The 20,591-nt window shown below is 39.0% G+C and overlaps 2 protein-coding genes across 2 annotated transcripts; one reads left to right on the forward strand and one right to left on the reverse strand.

The window, feature by feature from the left end:
* Positions 1-5,585: 5,585 nt before the first annotated feature.
* On the reverse strand, positions 5,586-13,003 carry tmem216 (transmembrane protein 216). The gene is made up of 6 exons (XM_077610447.1): positions 12,940-13,003; positions 11,078-11,091; positions 10,913-11,006; positions 10,459-10,551; positions 7,593-7,794; positions 5,586-7,518 (listed from the first exon to the last, which is right to left on the reverse strand). Exons 1-6 carry the CDS (start codon positions 12,947-12,949, stop codon positions 7,503-7,505), a joined length of 429 nt encoding a protein of 142 aa, XP_077466573.1. The 5' UTR covers positions 12,950-13,003; the 3' UTR covers positions 5,586-7,502.
* Positions 13,004-13,223: 220 nt separating this feature from the next.
* On the forward strand, positions 13,224-19,540 carry tmed9 (transmembrane p24 trafficking protein 9). Its single transcript, XM_077610249.1, has 5 exons — positions 13,224-13,437; positions 14,070-14,170; positions 16,098-16,223; positions 16,291-16,437; positions 18,911-19,540. Exons 1-5 carry the CDS (start codon positions 13,290-13,292, stop codon positions 19,058-19,060), a joined length of 672 nt encoding a protein of 223 aa, XP_077466375.1. The 5' UTR covers positions 13,224-13,289; the 3' UTR covers positions 19,061-19,540.
* The last annotated feature ends 1,051 nt before the right edge of the window (positions 19,541-20,591 follow it).

A 20,591-nucleotide genomic window follows, 5' to 3' on the forward strand; every position in this document is an offset into this window, starting at 1 on the left:
CGCGGGGGGTGTTGGAGGCTATCCCAGCTGACTTCAGGGGACACCCTGAATTGGTGGCCAGCCGATCGCAGGACACAAGGAGACAAACAACCATTCACGCTCAATGTGGGAGGAAACCGAAGAAAACCCACGCAGCCCCGTGTGTGTGTATATATATATATATATATATTATATATATATAATATATATATATATATATATATATATATATATATATATATATAATATATATTTTATATATATATAAAATATATATTATATATATATATACAGACGCTCCCCTACTTACGAACGCAATTGGTTCCGAGCGATTGTTCATAAGTTGAATTTGTTTGTAAGTTGATTCAGTGCTATATTTTGTATTATAATTTATGTTTAAGGCCGATATAAGTATATTGAAGGTTTATACAAGTGCATTTGTATGTTTAAGGCTTGTATAAGTAACACACATTGGTTTGTACTGATAAAAAAACATTTAATAAAATGGAGAGAATATGTACAGTACTGTAGAGAGAGAGATTTATGTATTAGAAACTGGCCAAAAGAAGCGACCTAATGACGATTGCACAGTTTTCTTCTTTTTTTCATCATAAATGATGCGTTAGCACTGTATGGCATCATTCAATTGATTTGCAAACTTTGTGCAACGTTCAATATTTGGGTCCTGCTGCTCGATCTTTCTGTTTATAAATGGTACTGAATGTGCAACGCTCACCACTCTCACGCGCATCAAGCTTCGTTATTATTGCCACTCGTTTCAAATGAAATGGCTTGCCTCTTCCTTGCAACTCCCTCAATAGAAGCCTTTAGCTTTTTACCAACCATATTCAATATTGGATGCATGAGATATTTAATGATACAAATGAAATAGGTTCTTTGCACACTGGAGATACATTCACGCACTTCCGCATTGCAACGAAGAAGAAGGTAGATGCTGGGTGAGCTGAGCTCTCACAGCGCCAGGCGTCGGTATTAGCGGCGGAAAGAAGTACTACTCCGAAAAAGGGGCGAAATACAAAATTGGACTTGCGAACATTTTTGGACTTAAACGCAATTTGCAGACATGTTCGTATGTACCGTTGTTCGTAAGTTGAATGTTCGTAAGTAGGGGAGCGTCTTTATATATATATATATATATATATATATATATATATATATATATATATATATATATATATATATATATATATATATATAAAACAGGTCACGTAACGGTTTAAGTTTTAAAACTTTGGTGCTTTGCAGGAGGATGAGGAGAAGCCGATTGAAGTGGGATCCCACCCAGTGCAGGTGGAGACTGACGACTTTGACTAGGCCAGGGGTCGGGAACCTTTTTGACAGAGAGAGCCATAAACAATTCCTATTTTCTAATGTTATTTTTTGAGAGCCATTCTCAGAAATGAAAAGTAAAAATACATGAAAATGTGTGATTTATTTTTTGGTCATTTCACCACTTTTGAAGTACAAAAAGTCTCCAGATTCTCTTGACAACATTGTTATGCTGCTAATAAATCAGTATCAATGATATCATGCATGCAGAAGAGTAATAAAAAACAAAATTATGATTAAAGTGGTGGTAGAGGTAGTGTCAACGCCACAGTGACGCTCTATTAGTGCGTTCGGGACTCAGCTTTCTCACCAGTGATTTACCTATTTTACCTCACAGGTTAGTGGAGAGCCATATGCACCCATGGAAAGAGCCACATATGGCTCCCGAGCCATAGGTTCCCTACCCCTGGACTAGGCCATCGAGGTCTGTCTGGAGTTTGCATGATCTCATGATTTCCTCCCACATTCCAAAGACATGAACGATAGGCTGATTGGACACTCTAAATTGCCCCTAGGTATGAGTGTGAGTGTGAGTGTGATTTTTTTTTGTCTCCTTGTGCCCTGCGATTGGCTGGCCACCAATTCAGTGTCCCACTCCTCTGGCCCAAAGTCAATTGGGATAGGCTCCAGCACCCTCTGCGACCATAGTGAGGGTAAAGCGGTTCTGAAAATGAGATGAGACGAGATAAAACCAATGGGTACTCGTCTACTGAGTCTTTTTCCATTGAGGCACACGCCCTCAGCCATCGTTTTTTTAAGAATGCTGATGGGCAACGTTCCATAATTGTATTTTTTTGGTACAATTTCTATAGTTATGGATCTGTGAGTCTTGATAGTTTATTTTTAATTCTCTTTGACAAGATTCTATCATTTAATTAGTGTCTAAAACGCGGTGATATTGGGACTTCAAGTGAAATTGTTTGGACCTTTCTCGCCCATGAGTTACAATTTTCGATATTGACGATCGGGAGAAGATCCAAAATGTGGTCCTTTCATATTCTCTTAAGGTTGGAATGGTGGAATCGTGATTTATGGAATGCAATCCAAACATTGTTGTTGACCCAGCTGTGCTATGATCCAATGTTATTCCTACTTGAGAGTTATAAGTTACTTGTTGGACTAAGTTTTTTTTCCTTGAGGGAGGAAATGAGAAAACTGCTGAAAAACAAGTGTTGTTGGTTTTTCATGTTAAAATGTGACATTTATATGAAATCATGAAAATGACTAAACTAGTGGCCCGAGACCAATGTAACAATCTAATTTAGGACTCAGAAGGGTTGGCAGCAATCGAACACTCTCAATTTATGGACCAGAAATTAAGAGTTTTGGACCGAAAAATCATCATTCCTGACCAAAAATATACTTTTATTTTCATGTATTAGTCAAACAACATAGAAAATGACCAACATTTTAGTTTTATGTTTTATTTTGTAACCAAACTGGATCAAAAGTTCACTATTTTTAAAACCTATTTTGGGTAGGGAAGAGCTGGCAGTGAGGGAACCCGTTTAATTTATAAACCAAACAGTTTGTTGTTTTTGGGATGTGGCAGGAAACCAGAGTACCCGGTGAAAACTCACAAAGGCACAGGGAAAACGAACTTGCAACCTCACACAGGAAGGTCGCAACTCACCGGCCATAGAACTCTGAATCTCCGAAATGTGAGGCAGACGTGCTAACCACTCTCCACCGCTCCACGAGAAAAAAACAGTGTGTATTCAGTATTTAAAACTTGAAAATAAAAAAGGGGGAAAATCTGTCTGTATGCCCTCACTTCTAACATTAATCATTACATTTTTAAATTGTATATTAGCAACAAACAAAGTCGCAGCACATTTACTTTGGTAAATAATACAGGTAACTTTTTTGATCTGGTCATTATCGTGATGCGTGCCTAAGCCGGCGACCTGCACAGACGCCACGTCGGCACATCAACAAGGGCGGAGCCAGACATGTAAAAAAATGGGAACAGACTGCGTGCCAACAAGGAAAGGGTCGAGTGAGCGAGACACCTCCTTCCTGGCCTCCCCCTCCCTTCTTCTTGTCAGCCTTTCTGGAAGCTTCCATGCGGGATGGAAAGCGCCACGTCGCACCCTGCCCGTGGGGAGGGCTTACTCAGGTGCCGTCTTTACTGGCCATTCAGGCTGCTCTCTCCTTAACGCAGTAACTTTTGCCAGGAAAAAAAAAACTTGGGACCAATCACATCACAGCTCATGTGGCAATATGCAAGTCTGGTACGCGAGACTTGAGCAAGGCTTGCCCAAAATCTAGAAATTGCTGACAACAACAAACAAGACTTTGACCAAGACCGAAACAACACCAAGACCAGGACTGAAACACAATCAAAATCAAGTGTAATTTTTATAATCAACACAAAAACAAGACTTGGACTAAGACCAAAACAAGACTAAGAGCAGGCCTAAAATGCAATTAAAATCAAGAGGAATTTTTAGAATTAGGACAAATACAAGAGTTGAACCAAGACCAAAAAGAAGACCAAGACCAGGACTGAAACACTATTAAATTCAAGTGTAATTTTTATAATCAACACAAAAACAAGACTTGGACTAAGACCAAAACAAGACTAAGAGCAGACAGGCCTAAAATGCAATTAAAATGAAGAGGAATTTTTGGAATTAGGACAAATACAAGAGTTGAACCAAGACCAAAAAGAAGACCAAGACCAGGACTGAAACACCATTAAAATCAAGTTTAATTTTTATAATCGACACAAAAACAAGACTTGGACTAAGACCAAAACAAGACTAAGAGCAGGCAGGCCTAAAATGCAATTAAAATCAAAAGGAATTTTTAGAATTAGGACAAATACAAGAGTTGGACCAAGACCAAAAAGAAGACCAAAACCAGGAGTGAAACACGATCAAAATCAAAAGTAACACCTGCCCATAGCCAGAAATAGGAGACGACCAAGTCAAGGCGAGAACAAGACCGAAACAAAATCTCAAAGACCAAAACCAAATCAACACAAGTCTTGACTGTTAAGATTAAGACTCTAGGTTTCCAGACCACAAGTCAAATCCAGAAATCAGTCAAGATGAAGACTTTTAAAAGTCAAACCAAACACAAAACAACACCAAGACCCACCCAAGAGTCCAAGACACCTATCAAATTCAGACCAAGACTTGCCTAAAGCAGATTTCAGTCACTGCCAAGATTTTTGACAGTCAGACTGAGCCCTAACACCACCGATCCTCCTGGTTAAAACTGATTTGGCGTATATCACGATCAAAAGAACCGAAACAAGATCCATCCTGAATCAAATTAAAAATATAGTATTGCATATTTTGATGATTAACTGGCCCGGCGCGAGTGTTTAGCATCTCAGTCTCACAGTTCTGGGTTCAATCCCAGGTCAGTCCTCACTGTGTGGAGTTTGCATGTTCTCCCCGGGCTTGGATGGGTTTTCTCTAAGTACTCCAGTTTTCTTCCACATCCCAATAAAATGCAGAGTAGACCGGTTGAAGACTCTAAATTGCCCGAGTGTGAATGGTTGTTCGATTCCTTGTGACCCGTGATTGGCTGGCCACTGATTCTGGTGCTTGTGGTTGCCTGGGAGAGAATCCAGCAAACCTTGTGAGGATAAGCGGTTCAGAAAATGAATGAATATGATAACCATGTTTGGTTTCCTTCATGGCTCGCTTACAGTAGGCTTCGTTCATCTTTGTAGTTGGTTGCCTGGTTTATGAAATGATTTTTCCATTATTTACATTTCAGGAACATGTTGGAACACGAGACCACAACTGTGAGATTGAAGGAATTTGAGGATGCCATTTTCCAAGCGTGTCGGGGTAAGACTGGCTGCGTCCATTGTCTCGTTCTATGGCATTGCCGAGACGATGGAGCTCTAATCGGAACATTTAAAACAATCCAGATCATCGTGCAAAAAATAAATACAAAAAATAAAAAAACAAAAAAAATTGATGGCCATGGGAGGAATCTCTCAAAGTCTCCGAAATGTAAAAGTTACTGCATTATTCAAGATGGCTTCTGAAATGCTTTCTTTGAGCGTAGCCAAGCGTTTTGTCGCCCCCTGCTGTTTGTTGTCATGTCACACCCAGGGAGGGAACGCAACATCGTGGCTCCTAAATGGCTCCTTTAAACCAAGATGATTGACTCTGTTGGAAACACTTTACTTTTTGTACATCTTCTTATGATAGATAATCCCACCAAATTTCTTCGTGCTAAATTAAACTGACTTTCGAGCGTGAGAAAGAACTACTGGAAGCGAGACAAAATTGAATAATTCATGGGATTTTATTGTTTTTGTATAAAAGTAGAAATGTCAACGTAAGACAAGTGGCATAATTTATAATATGCAAAACAAGATTGTATTAAACTCATTCACTGCCATTGTCAGGGATAGAAGTCAAATATGTTTGAACTAGGTAGGATAGGTGAATTATGAATGATAATGGTTCGCTGCCGGTAACAGCGACAGACGTCCAACCCATTTGGTCAGGAGGTGTTGGCAGTTATTGAACGGGTCCCAAGTATGGATCAAACATTACCAATCCGGACCAAAAATGAATCATACCAGATTTTTTTTTAAAATCTACCTATATTTTCTAGTTACCAGAAAATGTACTTTTTTTTTCATGAAAAGGAAACTTTCTGGACCAAATAATAATGATTTGGACACAAAATTAAAATAATAACCAAAAATATACTTGTTTTATATATATATATATATATATATATATATATGTATATATATGAAAATAATAACAATTTTTAATAATTTGATTAATATTTTCAGATTTTGACCATAAATTAAAACATTTTTGGAGAATAATGATGAACTCATATGCCTTTGAGAGGCAATGGGTTGATAACCCACTCAATAACCCCAACCAAGTCAGCACAACAACTTGGAAACCTTAACCCCCACACTCCAATATTCAAAATCAAAGTCACATCCTTGAATTCATTCCAGACCAATATTAAGCATTTTCTACCCAAAACCTATTTACATTCCCTTGAGACATAATATTATCATAATGTTATGTGTCAAGGGAATTTTAATTTGTCCGTTTGGTCTGGACTTCTTTTGCCGTCAGTTGCAGTAGATGATAAACTATGGACTATAATTTATGGACTGAATCCGTGGAGCATTTTACAGAGCTGACAACTTCTCCGGAATTTCCAGAGTTCACCCGGACAAGCAACGTAAACCTCCTTAAACTCCGGAAATCCCCCCCAAAAATTGTCACTTAATTTTTTTTTGAAGTAACCATTTCGGAAAAGTAGAAAAAATTCCAATTTAAATGCCTCAAAATTCACACCATCGTTACGGCTTCCGTGTCATACTTCCGCATTTGATTCAACTGCACTGTAAACCGGATCAATTCGGTAACACGATTGGATTGTGAATCATTCGAGTTAGAAGTTCTGACAAATGATTCGTCTTGTGCGACTTCAGCATTGTAATCAATCTGGAATCGATTGCATGGGTAGCCTCTATCGCTTTAACATTTTCGTTTTTTTCACAAGGGAAGTATTATTAAGGCTGACTAAACCACAAATCCTATCATTTCCAGGGCTGTTCTAAAGGAAGTAGGCGTACACAGCACTGGTAAGTCTTATTAATATGCCTGCTCGGGATAAGCGCAAAATGGATGGCAATTTGGATAAAACTTTTAATAAGAAACCCAGAAACTCACAGATGTTTATTGGTTCGTATTCAACGAAATATCCCATGTTGAATCCGTCTCCAAAAGAACCGACATTTGCACATTGCGGGTAAGGGACCAGCTGAAAAACGTATGTAATGTTGTGGAAATTTGAATTTGCCAATAAACGATCAACAAATTATACTTATTTTCATTATGCTGTACTTTTTCAATAGTTTTCAAAAACACAATATATCAATTAATGTAAAAACATGATAATAAATTGTCCTACGTTTTATTTTTTCCATTTTGTATCGATTTTGCTTGAATCACATTCACTCCGGAAAAACTCGGGAAATGGGACAAGGGGACTCCTGAAATGGGGTTGAGGGAGGTTGTCAGCTCTTTAAGTGGTAATTTGACAAAGTTATTCTGTGCTGAATGGAAAAACAGCTCATTTTTCAACCTGATCTGGTTTACGAATCACCGTCAACGGCAGCTGACGCATTAGCCAAACGAGACATCTTTTTCACGTGGTGCTCTTCAGTTAACTTTGGACCTGCGGGAAGAAAAAGGATGTAACTTTTCGAAGCCGAGCATGAGATGGCGATCACTTGGGTGGGCAGAGCTCACCTAGAGAAGCCAGACAATGCCAGCACGCTAAGCAGGAACTGAAGTCCGTAGAAGCAAAGCAGACCACAGCACATCAGGAACTCTATACGCAACACGAAGGTTTGCAGCAACAACAAGTAGACGCATAGCGTGACGCACGGAAGGAGCAGGAGCAGCGACAGCGTGGTGGTCACTGCATGCTCGCAAAGGTTGCCCTTCCACCCTGGCAAATGGAGATCAAGTCAGGCTTTGAAGAAAGCGGGAAATGTCCAGGCGGCATCTACGTCAGATGGCCGACTCCTGTGGTCTTTATACTATGGCTTCTCGAGCCTTTTTTTGGTGGGTTATCTCATAATCGTTAACTAAGGTGAGCAAGAAGTATCAATTGAACTGCAGTCGAAACGCTTTGCAAAAGAAAAGAAAAGGCAAATTGGCCAAAGCACACCTGCAAATAGGGACCAGGAATGTAAATCGTCACAATTGGAACCCCAATTGCCTAAAACACGAATGCAAACTGTCCAACGCGCCAATGAAAATAGCTGCTAGACCAATGCAAAAAGACGTAGACTCGGTTCAACAGTAGATCCAAAAGCAAGGGGATCAGTCAAGTTGACTGTTGCCGCTGTCAACTGCGCTTTATATAACATTGGTTTGTTGTGTTGGTTGCAAGGCAGCCCGGCGACCGAGTGATTACCACGTTGGCCTCACAGTTCTGAGTTCGATCCCACTGTGTGGAGTTTGCATGTTCTCTCCGGGTACTGCGGTTTCCCCCCACATCCCAAAAACTGGGCTGGTTGAACACTCAAAATTGCCCTTAGTGTGAGTATGAATGCTTGTCCGTCTCCTTGTGCTCTGCGATTGGGTGGCCACCAATTCAGGGTGGGTGTCCCCTGCCAGGTGCCCGAAGTCAACTGGGATAGGCTCCAGCAAACCCTGCGACCCTTGTGAGGATAAACGGTTCATAAATCGCTTCTGTACAATAACTTCGGGCTGTGCAATAACAATGTGCAATACAGACGCTCCCCTACTTACGAACATTCGAGTAACGAACAACGGTACATATGAACATGTCTGCGCATATGGCATAGTATATCGAAAAATGTTCGAAAAGAGATGCTGTAAGTTAGATTTTCTATTGCGCACCTTTTTCCGAGTAGTGCTTCTTTCCACCGCTAATACCGACGCTTGGCGCTGTGAGAGGGAGGAGGCTCAGCAACGTGTCGAGGAGGAGGAGGAAGAAACGCCTGTCCCCATGAAGAAATTCGAGACGGAACTCATCGCAAGACCCAAATATTGAACGTTGCACAAAGGTTGCAAATCAATTGAATGATGCCATACAGTACTACCTCATCATTATGATGAAAAAAAGAAGAAAACTGTGCAATCGTCGTTAGATCGCTTCTTTCGGCCAGTTTCTAGTAAATCCTCGGAAGATACTAATCAACCCTCATCTTCTTCTCCTCGACCCTCAACTTCTTCCAACATTGAAGTTACGGAGGAGGAAGTAACTTTTGAAGCCCATTCCAGCGACGACGAAGACCCTCTCATGATATAAAATCCCCTCTTCCTCCTCCTCCTCCATCATCATCTCCTTAAGCATCGAGTACATCTTCCAAAAGTAAGTTAAACTTCATTTTATTTATCTTATTACGTACATGTACATACTGTGTGTTACTTATACAAGCCTTAAACATACTTATATAAACCTTCAATATACCCATATAGGCCTTAAACATAAATTATAATACAAAATATAGCACTGAAGCAACTTACGAAAAAATTAACCTTACAAACAATCGCTCGGAACGTAACTCGTTCGTAAGTAGGGGAGCGTCTGTGTCTTAAGATTGTGCAATATTTTAGAATTTACCTTGCCCGGACGTGACTTTTTATATTTTTACATACCTATTTATGTTTTTACTGGGAAAACGCACTTTGTGGACTAGCACCACCAATTTCGTTATACGCAGCTGTATATAATGACAATAAAGGCTTTTGACTTGACTTTGAAAATGAATGAATGTGTTGTTTGCATTTCATTTCTTTTTTAGTTAAACAAAAAAAAGACGTGCATAGCTTGAAAACATTAGAGAAATTTGCTAAAAATGTACACTCTGAGATAGAGATTTGGGGTTCGTGTGTGTGTGGCAATTTGCATTTGTGCATTGATTTGTTTTTGCAAAGCGTTTGGACGATGCACTCCACCTGACATTTCTCGGCCAACGTTGTTAAGTCGACCGTGTTTACTGGTACACATTTAAACTGGCTTCGGGAGCTGAGGTTTAGGCATTTGCGTCATCATATTGAACATTATCAAAAAATAAATAAATAAAAAACAAGACTGTCAAACAATTCTTTTAATTGTTGATATTTGGATTTAGATGGAGAATCGGTTCATAGTTTAGTCATTCAATATTTAGTTTTAGGTATCAAGAAAAAGTTTATTTTTAATTATTTTCTTTTTTTTAAAGAATATTCACTGTTTTAAGGGTTAAAATATATACTCTAAAAATAAGTAAAACGTAAAGCAGATGTTTGCGATTATCCAATTTTGATTAAATACAGTATTAAATATTTTTTCGGGATAAAAATGATTTAGGTAAAAAAAAGAAATATTAAATATATGAATACAAAGCATATATACACATGTATTTTCTTAAATGAACTGAAATGAATGATTAACACTTTGGCTGCCATTGACGGCGATCGAAAATGGTTCATGTTTGATCCATAAACGGGACGCCCCTCCCAGTCAAATTGAATTGGACATACTTCGCCATCAATGGCAGTGAAAGATGATCACTCAATGCCTGCCATGGCAGTTGAAATGGATTTGATGTCTTTCACTGTCAATGGATCTGGATGAGTGAATGAGAAGAGCACCCACCATAAAAGATCCGGAGACTTTCCAGACCGAGGAAGAGAAGCAGCAGGGTCCCGTCCAAAATCAGATTATTCGTCGGGTAGGGCAGCAAAACGCCTGGCAAGAAAGACAACATTTTAGCGCTCATAGCACCTGACGTTTTGCCCTAATGCCACTGCAAATGAGTTATCCCTTTTCAGAAAATGTAGTCGATTAATTGTGGCAGCCTAGTTGGTAAAAATAACAACCCTCCAAATAAAACTTCAAATATCACAGGGCCCACGACAAAAATGCATTAGACATCACTGAAAATGTTATCCATGTAGCAAGTCCGCACAAATTGGCCCCCATCAGCCGACTAAAATATGGACTGCAAATTCCTTCAAGGCAAAAGACATGTAAAATATCGCTAGAAAGTTTTGTCGTTCAGACACTAAAAATCGTCATATCATACAGCACGGATTTGGCGCCAAACCACCTTTGTAAATGAACATGAGGACGTCCGCCAGGAAGAAGGCGCCAAAGTACCAGCAGTTCAAATTCAGCAGCAACTGCAAGGGAGTCGACGACAGCTGACCAGTGTGTCAAGGTTTCGCACGTGAAGGTCATGAACACGTGCAATCAAACCACAGCAGAAGGATACGATTGGCTGCTTGCCTGGAGACAAATGATGACATGGCAGTCAATTGCATGCAGCGCCCCGAGCGTGGCATCAAATATTTAGGTAAAGTCACTTTTAACAGATTCCCTGCCATTGCCGGTGATAGATGCCCCATCCAAAAACAATCTGTGTCTATCACAGACTACAGAGATCAGAAAACATGTTTTCTCTTTTTTTAATTGAAAATTTAAAATAAACAAAAATAAATTTAATGCGTTGATTGAAGAATTTAGATTTAACAGGTGTACATGAAAACCATAGGGAAATATATAGGTACATCAAAATACAAAATTAAAGAAAATATTTTTTTTAAAACAGAATAAATATTTCATTTTTTTTTTAAAAAGTGAAAAGGGGGATTTTTATTCATTCATTCATTCATTTTCTTTACCCCTTATCCACACAAGGGCCGCGAGGTGCTGGAGCCAATCCCAACCAACTCTGGTAGGTGACACCCTGAATTAGTAGCCATCCAATCGCAGGGCACTAGGGGACAGACAACTAGTCACGCTCACACTCATACCTAGCGACAATTTAGTGTACAATTAGCCTAGCGTGCATGTTTTTGGGATGTGGGAGGAAACCGGGGAACCCATAGAAAACCCACACGGGCCTGGGGAGAACACACAAACTCCACACAGGAATCCACTGGGGATGGAACCCTCAATCTCCGAACTGTGAGACGGATGCGGATGTGGTAACCACTCTATCTCTGCAATTTTCAATTGATTCCTATTTTATTTTAGGAAAGATATTTGTTTTTTAATTTTTTTATCTGTTATACTTTATTTTGGGCTGAGTGGTTAGCATGTTGCCCATACAGTTGTGGGGCTGTAGGTTCGACCCCAGGTCGGTCCCCCAGTGTGGAGTTTGCACGTTCTCGCTGGGATTGTGTGGGTTTTCTCCAAGTACTCCAGTTTCCTCCCACTTCCCAAAAACATGAAGAGTAGGCAAGCTGAACACTCCAAATTGTTCGTCTCCTTGTGCCCTGCGATTGGCTGGTCACCGATTCAGGGTGTCCCCCGCCTGGTACCCATAGTTAGCTGGAATAGGCTACAGCACCCTCCGCGACCCTTTCGAGGATTCAGAAATCAATGAATGAATGTTTTATTTTAGGATGTTCTAATTTTTTGTTGATATTTTCAAATTATATTTTATATATTTACTATTTTTGTATTAATACTGTGTTTATGCTACGAATCTCAGTTTTTTTTTAAACTAGATCAAGAAAAATCAGATCAGGGTATAACCTGCTTCCTGCCTATACTACTCATCTAGGACAGGCCCCAATGCCACGTGATCCTGGTGAGGATCTTGAATTCTTCTAAGAATGACCTATTTTTACATTGACCACACAAAAACGTCGACATATTCGCAAGTACAACAATGAAACAGGAAATTTCCGACTCTTCATTGACAGGGAAATATACGTTCAATCCATTTTGACTGGGAGGGCTTAATCAAACAATCGCTGCCAAGCCACCTAGTAAGCATGTATTGGCATCCAATGTCAATTTATAAAATAACATTCAAATCGTTAGAAAGGTAGAAATTTTGAGTTTGATTAATTTAATAAGTGACAGCAAGTATTATTGAACATATTTATATTCATGGTAATGAACATATATATGTAAATATGTACGATTGTTGATGATGTTTGTTATAGGTCTCGTACCGTCAATGGCAGTTAATGAGTTAAAAAAAGCACGCATCAAACAAACATCTGCAGTTAAAACACGTTCATAGAAGTAAAAGCTTGAAAATATAATAGATCAACAATTTCTTTATTGTTTTTATCAGCGCTCGATTCCAATTGCTATTTATTAAGAGAGCATGTTACTTACCGTGCGCCATGTTTGGCTACCATGGAAACGTCTTAGCCGCTAAGCCTTAGCGGAAGTGACGCTTCTTTGTTAGTTTCCGTTTTTTTGGCTGGTCCAGCAATATAAAATGTGCGCTCCATACCTTTTTATAAAAGGCAAACATTTTAGCGTCACGATTTTTTTGTAGCTTTTCTCCCATTTGTGTTTTTTTGTCCCCCGTTTTAACCTAAAATGATTACGAGAATTAAAAAATACCTATAAAGAAAAGGCGCTGATTGGCCAGGATACCGATTGGTTCGGTTGACGTGGCGTAACCGCTCGTGCGCATGCGCTGCGCAGACAGACGGCGCAGTTCTCCCTGACAGGCAAAGATGGCTGCCGTCAGGATGTGTTCGGCTCTCTTGACGTTTTTACTTTTTCACGTTTTTTACGGGCTCGTCCCTGCTTTATACTTCCACATTGGAGAAACGGAAAAGAAATGTTTCATTGAAGAAATCCCAGATGACACAATGATCACCGGTGAGCGCCGCCCCCTAATGCTAATTAATAGCTCGCTAACTTTTGAAATTGAAATAATCGATTTTTTCAAAGTTGCTGCTAGCTTGGCTTTCAAAGTCGACGTAATACACAAACATTTTAACGATTTAAGTGAACCTATGCGCATTGTGCTTTATTAGGCTGCGTTAAAGCTTTGAACTAAGTTAACTTTGAACAATACTCCATCACTGTTTCTATTAGTTTTTTTTATTTACAAAATTTAGCCGCTAGTAATAAATTACACTTGTTAACCCTTTATTATTTTATTAATGTATGGATTTTCAAATTTCTTTTGAAAATCATATAATAATGCAAAATGATTGATTTTGAAATACCAATTCCTTACAGGAAATTAGTCATGTAGGTTTGCTGCCAAGGTGACTAAATATGAAGAAAAAAATACTGTCATCCCAAATCGCATGTAGAGAATTGATTGCACCACCACGAAAGAACGAAAATCCAAAAGTAAATTGTGTGCAATATATTTAGTCCATGGTGAAAACACAATGATTATCTTGGTAATGACTGGGATATTTGTGAACATGAAAACAATCATACAGTTACAGAGTAAAATCGGCAGTAATAAATGCTGTTTTGTGTCACGTTATTTGCAGGCAACTACCGGACTCAGCTTTATGACAAAAGCAAGCAAGAGTATCTGCCTGCCACTCAGGGTCTGGGCATGTTCGTGGAGGTCAAAGACCCTGACGAGAAGGTGGGTCCTCTCCTTCACCCAGGTCACCAATTTGGTTTTGAATTACTCGGGGATATTTTATATAATCTAGTAGTCTAGATAACTATTGATGTACAATGTGTCTATAGACTATAGTTCAACCGCTAATCGGGGTCGATATTTTGACAATTGACGTATATTGTCTCAACCTTTTTATAATCCGACCAGCCAATATGAAGAATTCAATTTAAAACTGGGTTATTTCAGATCAGTTGCCGTCGTGCCTCTTTCCTGACAGCCTTTTCATGTTTTAACGTAAACGACCTGGGCAGCTACTCATTATGTCGAGAGCTTTGATGTTGTTGCCACTGCTAACAATGGCTGTCAAAGTATGTGCAAAGAGAAAAACAAGCGGTCAAATTGGGTGAGAAAGGTCTCTACAAAACATGCAGCGAAGCTAAAGTTGTATGCGAAGTTTCCGATGGAAACGTATTGGAAATAAGTGGAAGCTTGACTATTTCAAGTGACACATTCAGCAGAAAAGTCATTTGAGTGAGAATGAGAAGAACGACAGACGTGAAAAATAAGGTAAAATTTAAGTCAGATTTGTGCATATTCTAGTGACATTTATTAAGACGATTTATTCATAGATATTAATCATTAAATTTTATTATGACTAGATCATTTATGGGTGGTAGACATGCACCTGCTTATGGCAGGTGTGATACTGGTCTGTGCCCATATCAATCATTTATGATGTTGCTCACACTGGTCCTCTGTGTGCTCAGGGATGTTGTCCGTATGCCCACACATGAAAAATTAGAGGGAACCTTGACTGCTATGCTTCAATTTGGCACCCTTTATTAGTAATAAACACGCACACCAGCACCAATGCAAATTTAACCTCCAACTCTGGTCCTGGAGGGCCCATATCCAGTCTGTTTTCCAGGTCTCCCTCCTCTACCACACCTGAATCAAATGATCAACTGATAAGCAAGCTGTCCAGGAGCTTGATAACGATCATGATTATTTGATTCAGGTGTGTTGTTGGAGGGAGACATGGAAAACAGACTGAATAGGGGCCCTCAAGGACCGGAGTTGGAGACCCCTGTGCTATACTATATATGCTCATGTACTACTACTACTACTACTGCTACTACATATTTTTTGATGAAATAATAAAAAACAGAAAAGATTGTGGCATATTGCTATAGTGATCTAAAATGGCCAATATCATGATTAAGGATTTTTTTCCGTATCGGAGACCACTTAGAGTGACAATGTTTTTTGTCAAGTCATTGGCAGCCATTGACGACGCTCAGGGTCAAAACCGTTCATTTATTCGGTCCACTCAGTTGAAAAGGTATGGAACTAGCACTGAAAGATGAGCATTTTTACCACCAATGGAGCGTGTGCGGTCGTTTGGTCGCCGGACTTTTGGTCTCCCAGACCCAAACAACGGGCGACCAAAAGACCGGCGACAAAACAAGGTAAAACAACACGTCTACGCATCAATAAAAGCCAACAATGGCCCTGAGCAGTTTCACTGAGCGGACGTGTGAGTGTATAAGAGTTTGTATGTACATGAGTTGTCGCCTTAGGAAGGGACGTGAGTCAGGGTCTTGACAAGTTCTCCAACAAAACACAATAAAAGTACGGGAAATTTGGAGCTTTTCTTTAGCCTAATAATTAATAGGGCATTAAGTATGACTAAATGATAATTCGCAGTTTGTATTTAGGGAATTTGAGCAACGATTTAAATGGTAATTATCAATAACCTTCCCGGCGACCAAACGACCGAGTACCCCAATGGAGAAGCACTCAGTATTATTAACAAAAATTACCTGTTGTTTTTTTCATTTATGCAATATCAAACATGCTATGTATTTTGTATACATGTATATTTTAAGTATTGATATTGAGTTGAAAATTTTAGTATTGTGACAAGAGTACGTTTGGGTGCCCTCAGGTTATCCTGTCTCGCCAGTACGGCTCCGAGGGAAGGTTCACCTTCACATCTCACACGCCGGGAGAGCATCAGATCTGCTTGCACTCCAACTCGTCCAAGTTCTCTCTCTTTGCCGGGGGCATGCTGGTAAGGACGCAGGCCACACGTGCTCGGCTTTGACCGGTGTTGACTAACATTTTACCTTTGCCCCCAGAGAGTTCACCTCGACATCCAGGTAGGCGAGCACGCCAACAACTACGCCGAGATTGCCGCCAAAGATAAACTGTCGGAGCTCCAGCTGCGAGTCAGGCAGCTGGTGGAGCAGGTGGATCAGATCCAGAAGGAGCAGAACTACCAAAGGGTCAGTGCGAGACCTCTTTGTTTTACTCACTACAGTGGTGCCTCGAGATACGAGCTTAATGCGTTCCGGGACTGAGCTCGTATGTCGATACTCTCGTAACTCAAACAAACGTTTCCCATAGAAATGAACTAAAAACAAATTAATTCGTTCCAACCCTCTGAAAACAACACCCAAAACAGGATATTGGATTGGAAAAACATTTTTATTTGTTTGTAATTCACCATCTATTAACAACGTAACAAATAACTAGTGGTTTAATAGTACTAAAATGTGTTTAATATTACTAATATTAGACGGATTTCGCGGAGGGGAGAGAGAGAGGGACAGAGAGGGGGGGACTTTTAGCGCGGCAACGGCCTCGGCATATCGTGTTAAGAATAACGATAAACAAAACCTTCATTGGTGGCAAGAAATAAAATGATGGCGACTGTGTCTAATGAAAATTCAAATTCAGGCAAAGCTTATACTAAATGTAGCAAATGCAATAAATACTAATGATGTGCGCATAACTTCTACACAAACGTTTCATGAATTGAGACAATGTAGGTATAGGCTATCAATTTTGACCAAAACACACCCCAAAAAATTTTGGGGACAAAAAAGTCCCAGTTTATTACCAAATGCAAAAAAAACAACGATTAGTACTCGCAGGAAGGTGATCAACCACCAAACGAGTTTAGAGAGAGTTACGTTCACTGTTCAATTGACAGCCAACTGATTGATTAACTGCCACGTTCGCTGTGTCATTACCTCTGGAGACCAATGTGTATGTCTTTACACGTCTTGGATACTTGACAACATCGACTACAGCCTCAACATTTGAATTACGCCTGGGCGATGCGACAAAAATCTCAATTAAAAAAATGTATCCCTCTATCGATAATTGTAAATCACGACAACTATCACATCATCAAACGTGTGAATAAGTAAAATATTTTTATATTTTTTGTGGTTCTGTCGTGCAATAAAAGATAAGACAACTCGCTAACACTATAAAAAATATTGAATAATAAAACCTTCAGAAATTTTGACAGGCATCTTTATTTTTATAAATTTGCCTTCAAAACAAATGTTGCTGTTCAATGTGAAATAGATAAAATAATAATCAACTGAATCCATTATCACCATTGCCAAACAGACTTTTTTTCCACCCTCACAAAAAAACTATGTAAATTTACCTCTCACATGGCCATTTAAAAAAAAAGTTGGATAAATTTATTCCATTGTAATCCAAGTTAACATGCTTTAGATTTTTGGAACATTTTCAGAACATTTGCATGAAAACGGGAAACTCCTTTTATCAGTAAGTAAAGTATTACCGTATTTTTCGGATTATAAATCGCAGTTTTTTTTCATAGTTTGGGTGCGCCTTATGTGTGAAATTATTAACACATTATTATATCATTTCACATGTTATTTTCACACTAAATAATGTGTGCCTAACTAAAAGTAAACAATGCGTTCTTTAATTGCAAGGACAATCTTCTACTTCGTTGCAGGTAAATGTATAATAAAATGAAATAAGAAAAAATGACAATGGAGTCCAATGAGTGAACAACTCATTACCATTTCTAACAAGTGCTGTGCAAAATCTGATTTATTCCATAACAGCAAATTTCTGGTAAATGTGGGGAAGAAAATTGAGTATCGATACACATATACCGTATTTTCACGACTATAAGGCGCACATAAAAGTCTTAATTTTTCTCCTAAATAGACAGGGCACCTTATAATCCAGTGCGCTTTATATATGGACCAATACTAAAATTGTTATCACGATAAAATAAAATAAATCAGTTGATAGGGTACACCATCCTCTACGGCTCTCACAACTACGGCAAGCAGCCCCCGACTCTACTATTTTCCCCGTAGAAAAAGTACTGCGCAGTGACTGCTGGGATATATAGTTCTTTTGTCAATACACCCAATGGATTGTGGCCTGGACATCGACATCAACACAGCTTTACGAAGCATGGAAGGCAGCGTTGGAATAGTTACGCTAGCTACTATTTGCGAATGGATTGTGGCCGCCTGGACGAACGTATAAAACTCGGCGTTTTCGATGACTGATTCGGACAATTGTTCAATTCGGACACAGAAAATGAGGACTTAGATGGATTTGTGGGGGATGATGACGTGAGTACATTGTAAAATGGCTAAATAAAGTACAACCAAACTCAGTTTTGCTTCCGTTGCCTTTTTAAAAACGTGTTTTTAGCGTGTGTCCGTATGTTTAAGCTGGTGTATGTTTTGCCGTGCCTGGCTGCGTCTATAAAAACGGTGCGTCCTTTGTGTGTGTAAAATAGAGAAATAGCACTTGTTACTGACACTGCGGCTAAAAATATGATGCGCCGTATAGTCGTGAAAATACGGTAATCAAATTTCATTACGGATACAACATTTTTGTACCAATACTTTTCCATTCTTTTGACACTCCTGTCTAAGAACGTTGTCATTGCGTCTCTTTTTGCAGTTCCGAGAGGAGCGCTTCCGTCAAACAAGCGAGAGCACCAACCAACGTGTCCTCTGGTGGTCCATCGTTCAGACCCTCATCCTGGTGGCCATTGGCATCTGGCAGATGAGACACCTCAAGGGCTTCTTCGAGGCCAAGAAGCTCGTCTAAACGCCTCGTGCGCAAGTTACTCCAGCCCTTTTTGAGATTAAGGATTTCTATGAGGACGGAGACTAAGGTGGAGCGATCCGACGTTGGGCAGAGTCACCTTTTATCGGTGGAGATCCAAAAAAAGAACGGGATATGGGACAAAGTTTTTAGCACCCTAAAGAACGAGTTACTGAGTACGGTGTTGTCTTTTTCACAGATTTTAATGTCCTCTTACATTTCAAGAATTTTTGCTGGCGGTCAAACTTCCTATTTACTGTTGTCGTTCCTGTGTCAACTTTGATTTTAGCAAGTTCTGATAAAGTTTTCGTTTTCAAAAGAGGCTTTTGAGAAGCTCATATTTTTCAATACTGCACTCACTGTTAAGATTTAGCCCAATTTGCTCAATTTGACAGTGTCTTTATTCTCTAAATGTTACTCTTTTAATGCTTTTCTTTTCCTAATGATTTAAATGATGTTGAAATAAAAGTTAATTTAAACCAATTTTGGGGGTGGGGGGGCTTGTCTTTCCATTCACGAAAAATGGCAAATCTTAGTCTGATGGACTAATAAAACAAATTCTTTGACTGATCTTGTCATCAAAAAGGCTTATGATTTTAATTTTATTTTCAGTTGTTTTCTCAAATTCGTACTAATTTAAAGTACCATGTAATGGGACAGCTATAGGCAACTAAAATAGTTTAGTATTTTGGATAGTATTTGTGCTTAAATAGCGTTTCAGAAAATGAATGAATGAATAGTACAACTTAATTCATCTGCGATTAATGCTGAGGAACCAGTTGATCTAACCACAAAACACTAATATTGTCCTCGCCTGTTTTTCAAAGGCCAATTAAAAAATATTTTAATGAATTGAAAGATCCATTTTTTAAATACATATATAAATAAATGAATCAATTCAAATAAGTGACTCCTGGTGGAAGAGTGGTTAGCGTCACAGTTCGGAGATTGTGTGTTCAATCACAGGTTCGGACATTTGTGTGTGGAGTATCCATGTCTCCAGGCTTGTGTGGGTTTTGTCTGGGTACTCTGGTTTCCTCCCACATCCTAAAAACAAGCATATACATATGCTATACATATGAACGCGAATGGTCGTCTGTTTCTTTGCCTGCAATTGGCTCCAATTCAAAGTGTCTCAGCTCACATGAGACGTCCAAGTATCTCAATAACTGCTGCTTGCTTGTTTTTTTTTGTTTTTTTTTTCCCCTGGCTGCCAAGCTCAGAAGAAAAAAACAAAAAACGGAAGAAAAAAATGAATTCAAAAAACAACCCACAAAACAAATAAATGAGAAAAACAGTGGAAAAAATATTTCAAAAAACAACAGCTAAAATAAATTAATTAGAAAAACTGGCTTTTAAAAAATACCTAATTAAAATTTTTAATTTGAAAAACAGCAGGGCTTTTTTATTTTTAAAATGAATGCAATTAGCTTCCATAAAAAAAATCTTTCTAGTAGTATTTGCATATAAAGTACTGCTCTACTTACGAAGTTTTCATCTTAAGAAAATCTTTCTGATCCCATTAATTTCGTAA

This window comes from Stigmatopora argus, chromosome 9 (genome assembly GCF_051989625.1).
Source record: "Stigmatopora argus isolate UIUO_Sarg chromosome 9, RoL_Sarg_1.0, whole genome shotgun sequence".
Classification (NCBI taxonomy): Eukaryota; Metazoa; Chordata; class Actinopteri; order Syngnathiformes; family Syngnathidae; genus Stigmatopora; species Stigmatopora argus.

Bases quoted from the DNA above. Each gene is read 5' to 3' on its own strand.
- tmem216 (XM_077610447.1), bottom strand. The intron at 10,552-10,912 runs GTGGTTTGGCGC...CTTTCTTGCCAG, and splicing joins CCTCATGTTCATTTACAAAG to GCGTTTTGCTGCCCTACCCG. The intron at 7,795-10,458 runs GTGGGTGCTCTT...TCCATTTGCCAG, and splicing joins AAGTCTCCGGATCTTTTATG to GGTGGAAGGGCAACCTTTGC.
- tmed9 (XM_077610249.1), top strand. From the start codon at position 13,290: ATGGCTGCCGTCAGGATGTGTTCGGCTCTCTTGACGTTTTTACTTTTT. The intron at 14,171-16,097 runs GTGGGTCCTCTC...GGGTGCCCTCAG, and splicing joins TCAAAGACCCTGACGAGAAG to GTTATCCTGTCTCGCCAGTA. The intron at 16,438-18,910 runs GTCAGTGCGAGA...CTCTTTTTGCAG, and splicing joins AGGAGCAGAACTACCAAAGG to TTCCGAGAGGAGCGCTTCCG.